This window comes from Rattus rattus, chromosome 1 (genome assembly GCF_011064425.1).
Source record: "Rattus rattus isolate New Zealand chromosome 1, Rrattus_CSIRO_v1, whole genome shotgun sequence".
In the NCBI taxonomy this organism is placed as follows: Eukaryota; Metazoa; Chordata; class Mammalia; order Rodentia; family Muridae; genus Rattus; species Rattus rattus.
The window spans coordinates 205,685,644-205,701,314 of record NC_046154.1 but is presented as its reverse complement, the minus strand read 5'-3'; the positions used below and the strand labels follow the sequence as shown (position 1 = coordinate 205,701,314).

Below are 15,671 nucleotides of genomic sequence, written 5' to 3'. Positions count from 1 at the left end.
CCCGCCACGTCATGCTGTTTACAGAAAGATTTTATAAAAATGTAAAGAATGGAAAAGTAAGGCCGTCTTTGCAGTTAGAGCTTCTGGAAAAAAATAGAGGATCCTTAAGTAAATTTTAATTTCAGGAGCTGGAGAGATGTCTAAGGAGTTAAGAGCACGGCCCTCTTGCAGAGGACCTGTGTTCTGTATAACTCCGGTACCAAGTGCCCTCTTCTGGCCTCTGAGGACACCAGACACACATGCAGACAAACACGCAGACACATAAAATAAATAATAATAATTTTTAAAAAATTAACTTCAGGTGGACCAGTAACACTTGTTAGTATAAGCACGCTTCTTATTATTATATTTCTGATATACATATAATAATCTGAAAACCAAGTTTATCTGAGTGTGCTATTTCTTTTTTTCCAAAATTCTGGACATCTTAAATGGAAAAGTCCGGGCTCATAGTCTGACTGAATGCTCCATGATGGTCATCAATTCATTAATAGTTCCCCAGAAATTAGGAGGGAGGAATTTACACAGGTCTCAAACTGTAGTTCAGGGTGGCCTGGGACTCACTTTTCAGTGCTGGGGATTAAACTCAGGACCTTGCATAGTAGCTTTGTGTCCAGATCAACAACAAATCTTTCTGGAGGAGAGACATGGTATAGGTAATCTTCTTACTTTGCTTATGCCGTTGCCTGACAATAGAAACCCCAATTTGATTTAATTTAATTTATTTCTTTGTGTGCTGTGTGTGCACACACATGAGTGTGGAGATCAGCGGGCAACTGTTATTCATCTGTTTTCTCTTCCCACCATGGGGGTCCTGCAGATCAAATTCAGGTGTTTGGAAAACCCCTTTGCCTGCTGAGCCACCTCACTGGCCCATTTCTGAAACAAAAGAAAAGGCTGGGTGTGGTGGCACATGCCTGGTCTAGGGAGTTCCAGAATCTCTATGTAGCTCCAGCTGTCTCAAAACAAGAGCAGAAGAGGAGAAGGAGGAAGGGGTTTGGGGGTGCGATGGGAGGTGGGAAACAAATAGAAAACCTACTCTGTGCTAGTAGAGAAATAAAAAGACACACTCAGGATAAAAGGAAGTTCTCCAGCCAAACATACTGGTGCCCACATATGTTCCTGGCACTTGGGAGGCTGAGGTGGGAAGAATGCAACAACAGGCTAGCCTGTGTGTAAGAACCGCTCCCACAGACCCTATCTCAAACATTAAAATAACAGAAATTCAGTGACCTTGCTGTGGCTGTGCATGTGCACACAGACCCACTGAATTCTTACCTCTGTGAACTGTCATTTTGAAGCCACTAAGGATGCTACCTTCTTGCCTCTAGAGGCTGGACGTTGGTATATTTCCTGAGCTTGCAATATGCTGCAACCTTCAGAAATAGTGCCAAACGACTGAGGGTAGCGTTCCTGAGTTAGGAACCGGCTTTTGTCACTCCTGGCTTCTGCCCAAGCCTCGGCCTCTGTGGCCATGATCCCCAGGTCGTGTTTTGGGCTCCTTTCTGTCGGTTTTCTTACAAATCAAGAGTGTGACTGGCAAAGGCCCAGCTCAGCTGGTGTCTGGCTGGGTTAGGGCTTGTTTATCTAGGTAACCACCCTCTCACCCTCACCCCATAGTGGCTAACTGACCCTAGTGACTGGCCAGTTTCTGAGCCAAGGCCTCCACCCACTTCTGCCTTCTCCCATCAGCCCATCCTCCCTTGGCTAAAACCTCAAGCCCTGCGGCCTAGCTCTCTGTTGACTAGCAGAGGCTGTGACATTGAGCAAAATCAATTTGACCAGCTCTTGGTGTTCCTGCTCTGGGCTGTGGAGAGAGACAGGACAAGAAGTCTCTTGGCTTGGCTCTTTGTCTTTCTTTCTTTCTTTCTTTTTTCTTTCTTTCTTTCTTTCTGCTGTGGGAATAGGGAGAAAAGAAGAATGGGGACGCTCTCCAAAGGTCACTAGGGCAACACTGAGCCGTCTGAGGTGGTAAACACACACAGATACTGAGCCCGTCTGAGACCCAAATATAGTTATTTGCCCTGGAAGCCCCTCACAACAGACTCTCTGGCCCTTGTTCCTTTCCTCGGGCTGTTAGACTCCTGTTCTCTTGCAAAAGTTGCTCCTGCCTACCCATATCCTGCCCCAACCTTAGAGGCCTCATTGAGAATGCCACCTGTCCCTGAATGCTGATGGCTGGACCATAGCTTGTCTTTCCTTCTATTTTGGGACCTGATTATCACCACACAGTAGCGCTTTCTGTGAAGAAAGGAGGGGAGTAGGCTAGACCTGCCTGTCTCTTCTCCATGGCTTGAGGCCTAAACATCACTTCTGTAGATGTGCACCCATGAAGGCTGACTGGCTCATTGTACATCTGAGGAGTGGAAAGAGGCTGGGAGAGGGAGGATATGTGTGATTTAAATATGAAAAGAGGTGTGTAATGGTTTGGGGGAAATGTTCTGGAATAAAGGGGATGGGAAGGCCCATAGTTGCTCTTTCCCAGGAAGGCGACAGGTCCACCTTAGTCCCCCTTATCCATTCCTGTAGGTGGAGTCTGAGATGGAACAGACGGGTCGCGTGTAGCGAAGTGAGCTGTGTAGGGAAGGGGTTAGGACAAGGTTATTCGCGAGCCTCCAGATCGAGAAACCAGGTGAGCAAAAACCAAACTCCACCCTTGGGTGGTCGCTGTCCGGAGGATCACCCCCCTGCGAAGGAAACTCCGCCCCCGCGGCTCCTGCGCGCCCCGCCCAGGCCCGCAGCGCGGCTGCAGCGCAAGGGGCGGAGAGGCACAGCGCGGCGAGAGGACCAAAAGCCCAGGTCGCCCGCATCCAGTGCCGCAGGACACCAAAAGCGCACCTTCGCCTGGGCATCCCAGCTGCTCCCTTGGCCTCAGCGACAGATCACCTGTCCTCCGCCTCAACCCCAACCCAGCGCTCCCTTCCTCCGGAGCATACGCTACCGTTGCAGCGGGAGACGCGCCCCAGCCCCTCGTCGTCGACCACCATGGCGGAGACCAATAACGAATGCAGCATCAAGGTGCTTTGCCGATTTCGGCCCCTGAACCAGGCCGAGATTCTGCGGGGGGACAAGTTCATCCCCATTTTCCAAGGGGACGACAGCGTCATTATTGGGGTGAGTGCCTACATCCGAAGGAAATTAGAGGAGGGGGTGGAATGCAAAAATCTTTTCACACCCTAGACTTAGCCCTTCTGCCTGTCATCCTGCAGCGGCTCCGGGATGCTCAGCCTCCATCCTCTCCGCCGCAGCCCCTCCTCTCCCCTGCATCAGGATGGCTGGGTGTGGCCTGCCTAGGCCTGCAGCCAAGTCTCTGCAGAGTGGGAGGGGGCTCCTTCCCGTCATCAGGAGCCCCAACTTGTCTTTGCTAGTCTCTTGCAATGTTCCCACCCCTTAGAGCCAGTTGTGATGTTTTAGAGCCTTTGTAATGTTTTCCGTCTCCCGTAGAGAAAGCGCATTTTCCCTTTGTTATTGGCTCACATCTCTACCCTAACCTCCACGAAGGGAGGGGAAGGTTAGTGGATGGACTAGATCAGACATGAGAAGTCTAGGGTCTCTGTGGAGGTATGAATGGGAGTGGGTTCTAGGACCAGCCCTTCATCCTCACCTCAAGTAGTTGCTACCTGGACTTGGGGGCAGGGAGCACAAATCTTGGTGAAAGGTTTTCTGGGAAAGCAATACACGGATGCCACACCCAATTGGAGAGTTAGCCTCTAGAATCCTAAGGGCCTTGTGTGCCTTTCCATCCTGAGTATAATATCAAGAGCATTTCAGATCCTGAGCCCTCCCAAGTCGAAGTGCCCGAACCCTGACTGGGTATATTCCTGCTTATTCATCTCAGTCTTGAAGATCTCATACAATGGAGTAGTTGAGTGCTACCTCGCCATGGCAGCCCTCCCGCAAGGAGATCATCAGGAGAGTTAATACTTTCTGTGTACTTAGTGTTCCGTGCTTAGGACTAAATTCTCAAGACTGCAGTAAGTGGTGTTCCTGTTTCCATTTTGCAGGGGAGGAGGTTGAGGTCTGAGGAAGTTGAATGACTTTCTCAAGGTCATGCTGAGAAGCCATAGATCCGCTAGTCTACGGAACTGAACTCAAGTCTGTGACTCCGAAACTCACATGTTTTTCCTTTATGCCACCCCACCTCCCCAGATTTCTGTTCCAGACAGTTATCTGCGGTGGCCTAAAGGGCTGCTCGGTCTTGCCCCTTCCACCTTTCTTAGGGTGTTAAGGACCTTCAGGGTAAGAGGATCTGGGGTCTGGTTCTGTAGGGCTTTGGGGCTACTGAGCCAAGAAATGGTTGTCAGTTTCAGAAGGGAGGAGCAGTTATGGGGGCAGTCCTCAAGGTCAGGGTGATTCTTGAGTGCCTTAGTCCATAGTGCTTGGCACTATGTTCTAAGTAACTGGAAAGGAGACGCCTGGACCTTCTGAGTTAGTCAGAGTAAACATGTCTTTGAGAGGCTCCAAGCTCCTACCCGTCTCCATCCATGTGTTGCCATAGTCTCATAGAGTGAACTCGGTGGCTGCCTTTGTAATGTGTGTACATTTGCCACAGGAGGGTATCTCTGTTTTGCCTGAGAGACCCTAGGCTTTGCTGTTTGGCCGGTGTGGCCAGGCTAAAATAAAGACTAGATCGATCCCCGGGAGCCCCCTCTCTCTGAGTAACCTGGCTGGCTGGCTTTGAGTGGAGAATTTGCAATTTGAGGCCCCTTTAAGTTACAAAGACTGAAGGGGGTCGCCATAGGAAGCAAACCCACTAGGGTCTACTTTAAAGCCAACTTTCCCGTCCTAGATTTATCCACCACATGAAGATGGATTCCTTTAGGCTCTATGGGCCATCCGGGTGTGGGATGAGTCCTGGCCTGTGAGGCACCAGGGGAAGAGTGGGGGTGAAAGAAGTCCATGGCCCCCTGGTAACACAGCTCCTGTCTCAGCTCCAGAGTTAGTCTCCTCTTACCTGTCCTGCCAGTCCTTGTAGGGGGCTCAGTCTGAATCTTCCCTTGCCCAAGTCTCTTACTCCGGATGTAGGTTCTTACAGGGGCCATTTTGTCTCAGGTCACATCCTTAGAGCTGCCTGCATGCTGGATGTTCATTCTTCAGTCAGCGGAAGGGTGACCACGGGGTTTTGAGGAGATCCTTGAAGGCTCTAGTAGGGCGATGGCAACTCCCTCCCACCTCTCCCTTATTTTCTACTCCAGCTCTCTCTGGGAGCCATCATGGGGAGCTGCCTGCTGAGGAGTGGAAGAAGCACTTTGGAGTGTCTGGGAGGATGAGGACGAGCTGGAGTTGAGTGGGAGAGGATAACTCCCCAGAGCCAGCAGCCCTGCTCCCTCCTTCTCCTCACAGCCCTGGTCGCTTGGGCTTTAGAGGCCCTTCTGTTCCTGGGCTGCATTCAGCTTGCAGAGGGTAGGACAGCAAGATGGAGAGACAGAGGGCTCTATAGGTCTTGTCTCTCCCTGGAGTCTGAGGGGTGGGATTAGACAAAGTCAGAAGTCCTTGTCATTGTAGAAGGCTGGTGGGACACTGTGTGCGAGCTGTTGTCTTGGTTTGCTCTTTTACTCTTAGAATCCTGTTGATGTTTTCGCTGGGCTCATGTGTCCCTCTGGCTTTTCTCATCTTTGTTCCAGCTTGGACCACGTAAGCCTGCCAGATGTGGGGGAGGGGGGAGAGCAAGGAATCAATCAAAGTCAATTCCCCCTCCCCCAACCCCCCTTTTCAACTGTCCAAAGCTTCTTCCCTCAGGTCTCCCAAAAGACAAGTGAATTCTGCTTTTGGGTGTTTTGAGACAGGGTTTCTCTGTGTAGCCCTGGCTGTTCTGGAACTCACTCTGTAGACCAGGCTGGCCTTGAACTCACAGAGGTCCACCTGCCTCTGTCTCCCAGGTGCTGGGATTAAAGGTGTGTACTACCTCTGCCCGGATTTTTTTTTTCATGACGTTTATTTTATCGTATGATGGGTTTGCATGATACCCGCAGTGGGTGTGCGTGTGCCACAGCACACATGTGAGGGCCAGAGGACAACTTTCAGGAGTCAGTACCTTCTTCCCCCATGTAGGTCCTTGGAATTGAACTAATAATGCCAGGCAACACCTTCACCCACTGAACCATCTCTCTGGCCCAGTTTTGTTCTGTTTTGTTTCTGAGGCAGACCTTCCCATATGCCTCAGCGCAGCCTGGAACTCTATGTATTCCAGGCTGCACTTCATCTATCCTCCTGTCTCAGATCTCCTGAGTACTGGGATTACAGCCATGTGCTACCGTCATGAAGGGGTCCTGAAGGGAAAGTAAGGGTCTCTTTAGCTTTGAGGGGAGTCTCATAAAGGAAGATGCAGAGGGAGGCATTGTTTACTGTGGCTAGTGTCACTCAAGCGTTACCGTGGCAACAACCCACAGGCTATTACCATAGAATAGGGCCTGGTGCTTGAAGATTTGGATCCTACCAAAGACTTTCTCAACAACTGAGCAGGTCTCTGGATTCCTAATCTTTGTTCCCTATTAACATCCGTCACCACAGGTGTTGCAAAACCATAGGGGGGGGGGGGGGTCCTGGGACCTTTCCTGAGCCACTAATGAAGGGAACAAGGGAACACAGAGTGGGTTGAAAGATGGCATGGCACCCTGGCTGTGGGACTTTGTGTAGAGAGTCTCTAGAAAAGGCTAGAAGGAGTGTGGAGCTTGCAGTGCTGGGAGAGAGCATCTCTGAGGTGGGGAGACTCTGCAGGGATATTGCTAATGGAGTCGGTCACCATGCGGCTTCTGAAGCTTTGCCATTAGCTGGTGTGCAATTACTGAGGGAAGGAGAGTGAAGGAGGCCCCATGTGGGATTGGGGGAGAACCCCTCCTGCAATGGGGTCAAGGCTAGACGAGGGGGTGATGAAAGGCAGGTTGTACTTGAAAACACTGAGAAATGTAGACCAGAGAGGAGGCCCATGGGCAAGCAAAGGCAAAGCTGTGAGGAGGAGGAGCTGACACGTGGTTGGCATTTGAGCTTCCTTGGTCAATAACTCTGAGCATGGGTTTGCAGTCAGAGCCTTTTGGGTTGGAAACTGCGCTCACCGTATCATAGCTGCGTGTCTGTGCAAAAGCTGCTAGACCACTCCGAGCCCCTGTTTCCTCATTTATAAAGTGAGAATAACTACTCCTAGGATTAGGGTAGCCATCACATGAGACACCATGCATAAACTGCATCACGCTAACAGGCACAGGATAAATCATCTCTGCTTTTAACTCTTGCTTGGGGAGTTGGAGTGTATGTAGTGTGTGCATGTATATGTGAGAGAGTGAGCATGCACATATCCCTACATACAGAGGCCAAAGGAGGACGTCTGTGTCCTCTTCTATTGCCTGCCACCTGTTCCCTTAAGTCAGTCTCTTACTGAATCTGAAGTTACTATTGTGACGTGTGACTCCCCTGGGATCCACCTGTCCCTGCCTCCCAGTACTAAGGTTACAGGCACACACAGCCTTTCCTAGGTTTTACATGGGCGCTGGAGATTTGATCCAGGTCTTCTTGCATGCACAAGAGGTTACCGGGTCACCTCCCAGCCTCGGTTATTAAAATTGCACGCATCTATCTATCTATCTATCTATCTATCTATCTATCTATCTATCAATCATCTATCTATGGAGGCGGGGTATGCGCACTACAGAACACCAGTGCAGGTCACAGGACAGTGAGCAGGAATTCAGTTCGCCCCTCCCACCCCGAGAGCCCTGTGACTGGAACTCGGGCAGTCAGGTGGTTTGGCAGCAGACACCATCATCTGCTTAGCCATCTAGCCAGCCCCAGTTCATTACTTTTTTTTTTTTTTTTCCCCCGGAGCTGGGGACCGAACCCAGGGCCTTGCGCTTGCTAGGCAAGCGCTCTACCACTGAGCTAAGTCCCCAACCCCAGTTCATTACTTTTTGAGACAGGGTCTTGGTGTGTGGCCCTGCTGGCCTAGAACTTGATGTGTAGTCCAGGGTGGCCCACATTCAAGCTTGAGGCCACCTTCCTGCCTTAGCCTCTTGAGTGGCATTGCAGATGTGTGCCCCCAAATAAACAGATGAACAGCTAAAAAGTTAGCTGAGCGCCATGGTGCACACCCTGTGAACCCTAGCACTCAGGAAAAAAGCGGAAGGATTGGAACTCTGAGGCCAACTTGGATTCTACACGGACCATGTCTAAAAAGAAGGTGAGGAAGCTGGGTGGTGACGGCCCATGCCTTTAATTCCAGCACATGGAAGGTAGAGAGGTGGAGCTCTGAGTGTAAGGCCATCCAGAGCTCCATAGAGAAACCTCATCTCCAAAAACCCAAAACCAAACCAAACAAACAAAAGGTGGGAAGGGATTGCTGGAGAGATGGCTCAAAGGTTAAGAGCACTGATACTCTTACAAAGGACCTGGATTCAGTCCCCAGAACCCACGTAGAACTCAAAACTGTCTGTAACTCCAGTTCCAGGGAATCAACTACCCTTTTCTGTTCTCACAGGCACTGGGGTTGCAGACGGTACACATACGTGCATATATACATGTAAACAAACACTCATACACCTACAATAAAAGTAAATAAAATATATATTTTTTTCTTTTTTTCGGAGCTGGGGACCAAACCCAGGGCCTTGCGCTTGCTAGGCAAGTGCTCTACCACTGAGCTAAATCCTCAACCCCTAAATAAAATATTTTTATACATTGTGTCTCTGCACATGTCTAATTTGGAAGTGCTGAACACTTTGCCCTCTTATTAATGGTTTCATCCAAACCTCTAAGCCTGTAGTATCTCCTCTTTGTCAATATCTGTTTATCCAACAAACACACTGAGTAGCTGGGTTCCAGAGACTCCGCTTGGTGTTGGGGACTTGGAGGGACATTGTCCTTACCTGAGTGGTGATCTGAAACTTCAGGAGAAGCCTGGGCAGAGGCAGCAGTGGACCATGAGAAAGGCATCCTCCTAGCAGGGCGTGGCCACCATGGTGCTATTTACAGCACTCGGAAGCCTGGAGGCAGGAACTGGAGTCCCAGGCTAGCCTGGGACTACCTAGCAAGGTCCTGTGAGAAACAAACAAAGGGCATTTATCAGCTCAGTATTAATTTCCTTAACTTCCAATAAAGTTCCTTTATAACACACTACAGAGCAGGGTATGGTGTTACACAGCTTTAATCCCAGCACTCTGGGAGCAGAGACAGGTGAATCAGGACTACACAGTGAACCCTACTCCCAAACCAAACCCAAAACCTCACAACAAACCAACAAAACAAAAATGATGTGTGGCTCAGACTGACCTCAAATTCTTGGTGATCCCCCTGCCTCAACTGCCGGTACTGAGATTTTAGGCATGTACCATGGCTAACTGGTGAAAATCTTAGGATACGTCACTTAAGATGGAGGCAGGAAGATTACGTTTGAGGCCACAGGGCTGCTGAGCTACATACAAAACAAACGAAGAAACCCAAAACAATGAAAAAGAGCTAGAAATTGAAGTTGATTTGGAGTTGAGGGGCCAGACAAGAGATAGGAAGTAATGAAGTCATAACATTTGTCATGACTGATCACAAGAATAGTAAATGCACCATTTCTTAGGTCTCCGATGTCTTATCCTCCTCCGGGGACTGAGAGCCCCGCCCATCTTCCCTCTCCACTCCCTTCCAGCCTGGGCTAAAGATAAAGGGTTCACAGGCACTCCTCAGCTTCAGCATTTGGAGAGCTCCCGCCATTTTCTTCATCCAGCACTTTCTGGAATCCTACCACTGGGAATGTTTTGAAGGAGTGTGTGTAGATTTGCGTGTGTTGGTTCCCGTGTTCCCGGGGGGGGGGAGGAGGGGCCAGGCTGGCTGGAGAGTTATATTTAGCCCCCTTTGGCTGGATGCCTGGCTCCAGGCAGCATGGTGGAGAGTCATTGGTGGAGAAGAGAGGCGCATCATTGGTCTGAGATAGACGTTCCGTGTTTCTGTTTCTGGCCACTGGCTGGAAGAAACATGGATGTAGTTTAGAGAATTAAGGTAGACCTAAAAAAAATGGAAACAATATAATTATAAACGTAATAATAATTGTTGGCAAACTTAAAGACAAAAGCACACGGAAGATACAAAAACATCAATCTTTGTTTTACTATTCTGAGAATTGTTATTTCATGTTTGTTTCTGTTGTTCTTTTGTTGGTTTTGGGGGTAGTTGCTGTTTTTGTTTTTTATCTCTTTAAAAGGTTTAAATTACATTTCAATTTATTTATCCTGTGGGTGTATGCATGTGTAGGCATGTTTGTGTTCTACGGCACCCAGGAGGTCAAAGGACCACTTGCAGAAAGCAATCTCATCTATTTTGTGGGTTCTGGAGCTCAAACTCAGGTGTCTTTGCCCATGAGCCACCCTGCTTCCTTCCCAAACCCCTCTTCAAAACAGGGTCTCCCTCTGTGCCCAGGCTGCTTTCCCAACACCACCTTTAAGACAGGGTCTCCCTCTGTAACCCAGGCTGGCTTCAGACTCACAGCAATTCTTCTGATGCAGTCTCTGCTACGATTAAAGGCATGGGTTACTACACCCAGATTCCATGTATTCCCAGCACATTATAGGTAATTTATAAAGTTATTCATAAATGATATGTGTTCATATTCTTTTGGAAGGTGCTAGATTGAGTCCAGGGCTTGTTAAGCTCTCATTCTACCGCTGAACTATAGTCACAGCCCCATTAAATATTTTACATAACTTTTATCTCTTTATAATTGTTTTAATTTTTATTTTCTAAACAACCTTGATATGTAGCTTAGGCTGGCCTTGAACTTATGGCAATCCTCCTGCCTCAGTCTCCTAAGTCCTGGGGTTATAAGCATGTACCAGCATGCCTTGCTCGTCTTATAATTTGGGTGTTTGTTTTTCTATGACATGGTTTCTCTGTGTAGCCCTGACTATCCTGGAACTCACTCTGTAGAGCACAGCATGGAACTCACAGAGAACCATTTGTTTCTGCCTCCCGAGTGCTGAGTGCCACCCCTGCCCAGCTCATTTTATAGTTGTTAATCTAATCTTTCAATAAGTCTTATAGACTTATTCAAATAATAGAAAATTTATAATGAATAGTAATCCCTTTGTACTTTTCTTCCTTAGCCTCTTTACCGTTTCTGTGGACACTTCCAAAAACATATACACTTACAGTCAAGTACCTGCATACACGTGTACATTGTATACACTTACAGTCAAGTACCTGCACACAGGGATACATTATCTTTCCATATCAGCACATAAAATTCATCTCATCCAAAATGTGAGCAACTGAGTACTTGTTGTCTGGAGTAGTCTGGGAGGCTTCTCTCCTGGGCACTGACACCTACCCCATACATGTTGCAAAACAAGGAGATTAATCTCTTTGTTTAAAAACTTCTGCCTTGGGGCTGAAGAGATGGCTCAGGGGTTGAGTGCTGGCTGCTCTTCCAGAGGTCCTGAATTCAGTACCCAGCACCCACATGGTGGCTCACGTGCCCTCTTCTGGTGTGTCTGAAGACAGCTAAGGTGTACTCATATGCATAAAATAAGTAAATCTTTTAAAAGAAAACAACTTCAGACTTTCTGGGCTCGGTGTGGTATCTCATGCCTTTAGCCTCAGCATTTGTAAGGCCTCTGGAGGCAGGGGGATCTCTGAGTTCAGGACCAGCATGGCCCACAGTGAATTCCAAGCCAGCCAGAACTACTTACTGAATGTCCCCCAAAACAAAAACAGTAGATTTTCTGATTTTTTAAAAAGTTTTTTTTATTTTTGGAAAAACTTTTTGTTGTTGTTGTTATTGTTGTTGTTTAGCAGGGTCTCACTTTGTAGACCAGGCTGGCCATCCATCCTGAGTGCTAGGAGTCGTCTGAAGAGAGAGTTAAAAACTTAAAGACGGAGGCTCACAAAATGACAAGACATAGGTCACCACGACTGCAGAAACGTTTTAAGTAAAACAACAACCGCAAGCCTAAAATCAAAGCAGTGTGGCGGCTCTCACTGCAGTCCCAGCCTTCTGGAGACTAACCCTGGAGGCTTTGCCGTGAACTGATGGTCAGCATGGACTACAGTGTGACGTCCTGTCCCTCCAAAACAGTCAAACGAATAAATAAATAATAAATAAATAAATAAAACCATCCTGACAAAGGGTAACTGCTATTAACATGTTTTCCTATGCAGGATATATATGTATATATGTATATGTATAAATACATATTTATATACTTTATATATAATATATGTTTAGACGTATATAGATACATTTATTATATATAATATACATATATGTATATGTCATACATCTTAAAAAGTATTCCTTTTTCCTCTCTTGTCCTTGGCCCCGTCCCATTTTCTTTCTTTCTGTGCTAAGGCTGATGATGGCTCAGGGTCGCATGGGTGCTACACACTCACTCTGCCACCGTCCAATTCCTCACTGCTGCCGGGTGACTTTCTTCTGGGTTTCTTTAATACAAACCTCTGGAGTGAACATTTTCTTCCTATCCATCTTATCACTTCGGTACATGTTTTGCAAACTGCATCCCTAGCACCGGAATCTCGGTATAGTGTATTAATATTTAAACACTTAATGGAACAGGATGACTTGCTAAAACTGGTTTGCCACGCCCTGTTAAGGACTCCTTCCCCAACTCCTCTCCTTCGTGAATTCCATTTCCTGGCTTTATTCTTTCTAAGTGTGACTTAATGTGTTAGTGACTGGACCAAACCCGGGGTCTGCCCTTGCTATAGCAGATGTCCTAAACAAGCTTCTCAGACCAGCTGTTTCCTGGGCTGTGGATGCATTGATTATGGAGTGATCAAATAAAAGCCAGATTTTTTAAAAAAAAAAATGGGAGCACGGTAGGCAAGCGTTCTACCAACTATTCTTTTCCAGCCCCAGTTTAAAATTTAATTATGCGGGGGTTGGGAATTTAGCTCAGTGGTAGAGCGCTTGCCTAGCAAGTGCAAGGCCCTGGGTTCAGTCCCCAGCTCCAAAAAACAAAAATTAATTTTGCTAATTTTTGACATGTATGGGTGTTTTACGTGCATGTATGTCTACACAAGCTGCATGCCTGGTGCACATGGAGGCCAGAAGAAGCCATCAGGTCCCCTGGATCCCATGTTACAGATGTTGTGAGCCACCATATGAGTGCTGGGACATGAACCAGCAGCCAATGCTATCACTGAACCATCTCTCCAGCCCTAAGGGTTTTTTGTTTGTTTGTTTGTTTGTTTGTTTGTTTTTTGTTTTTGAGACAGGATCTTACTACGTAGCACTGACTGGCCAGGAACTCACTATGTAGACTAGGCTATCCTCAAACAACCAGAGCTCCTGCTGCTGGGCTGTAAGGTGGGTACTACCATGTGCAGCTGGTAGTTTTTATATTTTTTTAAAAAAAGTTTCTCCTTTGTGCAAATAAATATAAGGGAAAAGAAACATTATTGTGTAATCTTCGAAATTAATGTTTTATAATTTTTCTTGAGAACTTCATACATGTACCCAATACTATATAATCTTATCTATCCCCCACTTCTCTCCTCTCCTCTTATGTGCCCCCAATATGTTTCCCTCGGAGACTTTTTTGTTGTTGATAAGATCAATTAGTCCTGACCCAGTAGAGCATGGAAAACCTGCCTGTGGGAAGATCCTTAAGTCTCCTCAGCAGCCATCAGCTGCCCACAGCTCCTCAGTAACGGGCGTGGCATGCTGCCCCTTCTATGCTGGACTTTGGCTCTCCTGAGCCTATCATAGGCCTTGCGGTGCTGACCACAGCTGCTGTGAGCTCTGAGACAGACAACAGACAGCATCTCACAGTTCTCTCAATCCTCCAGCCCGTACATCATCTGCTTCTCTTCCTCAAGGTTCCCTGAGACTGGAGTAGGAGTGGGGTGGGGTGTTGATGCAAATGTCCCATTTAGGGATGAGCATTCAGTACCCTTTCTTAGTACTTTTCCACTCATTACCAATCTCTGCACTTAACTGATAACCCACTCAGAAAAAAAGATCCTCAGGCAAAGGTTGGGAGAAGCCCAGGCCTATAAACATAAATATTTAGAATGCAATCGGAGACATGTCCACTGAGCAAAATAATGCTAGCAGGTTTCACCCTAGGGTCTCATTATGTGGCCCTGACTTTCCAGTTTTGTAGGAACTTATTATGAAAGCCAGGCTGGCCTCGAATTGACAGAAACCCACCAGCCTCTGCCTCTGGAGAGCTGGGTTAGCAGTGGGCTTTTAAGCTGGATTATAGTATTTGGGGGGGATCCCCTCTTGTGGGGTTCCTGACACCCCCTCCCCTTATTGCACTGCTGTGCATATGTTGCCTGGCACATCAAAACTGCCATGTAAATGGTCAAGTACTGGATAGGACCACTGATGTTCTTCCTCCCCCCCAAGAAGCCTGAATAGAATCTTCTTGCACTAGGAAAGCTAACTGGCAGGGCGGAGGTTTCCTGGCCAGTTGGAGGGTGATTTCTTTATGTCCTGCAATCAGTGTGAGTGGTGTCTTCGGTAATAGAGTCTTAGTGTGTAGTTATGAAACTCTAAAACATTTTAAATGAACAGGATAGTGCTGGCATATGCTTTTAATCCCAGCACTATGAGGCAGAGGCAGGTGGATCTCTGAGTTCAAAGCCAGCCTGCTCTACAGAGTGAGCTCCAGGACAGCCAGGGCTACAAGGAGAAACCCTGTCTCAAAAACGTGTGTGTGTGTGTGTGTGTGTATGTGTGTGTGTACATATATGTATACATATTCATATATTCTATATATATTCATACACTCACATATATGTATATATATGTGAATGAATGAATATAGAGCCAGAGAGATGGCTCAGTGGTTAAGAATATGCACTGCTCTTGCAGGTAACCAGATTTTCAGTCACAGCATCCATACCTGGCAGTTTAGAAGCACCTTAACTCCTGCTCCAAGGGACCTGATGCCCTTCTGGACTCTTTGGGCACCCGTACTCACATGTATACATACACATACATAAATGCATAATTAAAAAAATAATTTTTATTGTTTTTTTTGAGACAAGGTTTCTCTGTGTAGCCCAGCTGTCCTAGAATTCACTCTGTAGATCTCAGTCAGCCTCTGCCTCCTGAGTGCAGATGGTAAAGGCATGTGCCACACACCCAGCTAAAATAAATCTTTAATTTTTTTTTAAAGATTTACTTATTTGTGTATATGAATGCTCTGTTTGCATGTATATCGGCTGCATGACAGAAGAGGGCATCAGATCCTATTATAGATGGTTTTGAGAGAGCCACCATGTGGTTGCTGGGAATTGAACTCAGGACCTGTGGAAGAGCAGCCACTGAGCCATCTCTCCAGCCCCTTGAATAATTTAATCAAGGCCTTGTAATCCCAACACTTGAAAGGCAGAAGAAGGATTGCTGTATGTTCAGAGTCTGTCTGGTCTACATCATGAGTTATAGGGTAGCCAGGGTTTCATGGTGAAACCATCTCAAAAATATATACAAAGAGCCGAAGCAACAAATAAACGCTACCACCAATGATACAAACACTGCAGGACACTAAGTATTATCTCTCCTGGTCTGGCTTTCCAAAGAAACCACGAGGTGTAATTCTGCCTGGGATTTGTAGGAAGGTGCTTGCACATGTAGGTCTAACTCCAGCCAAATCACCTTTCTTTTGGTAAAAGTGGTGGGGTTTTCTTTTTTTAAAGCTCTGTGGTGGGTTGATCTAGAGGCTCCTATT

At 47.1% G+C, this 15,671-nt stretch overlaps 1 protein-coding gene across 1 annotated transcript in view; it reads left to right on the top strand.

The window, feature by feature from the left end:
* The first annotated feature begins 2,736 nt into the window (after nt 1-2,736).
* Kif5a (kinesin family member 5A) overlaps nt 2,737-15,671 on the top strand; it is a 36,007-nt gene continuing 23,072 nt past the window's right edge. The window contains exon 1 of the mRNA XM_032913667.1: nt 2,737-3,114. Coding sequence (XP_032769558.1) covers nt 2,986-3,114 — 129 coding nt within the window. The 5' untranslated portion in view covers nt 2,737-2,985. The remainder of the gene's footprint in view (nt 3,115-15,671) is intronic.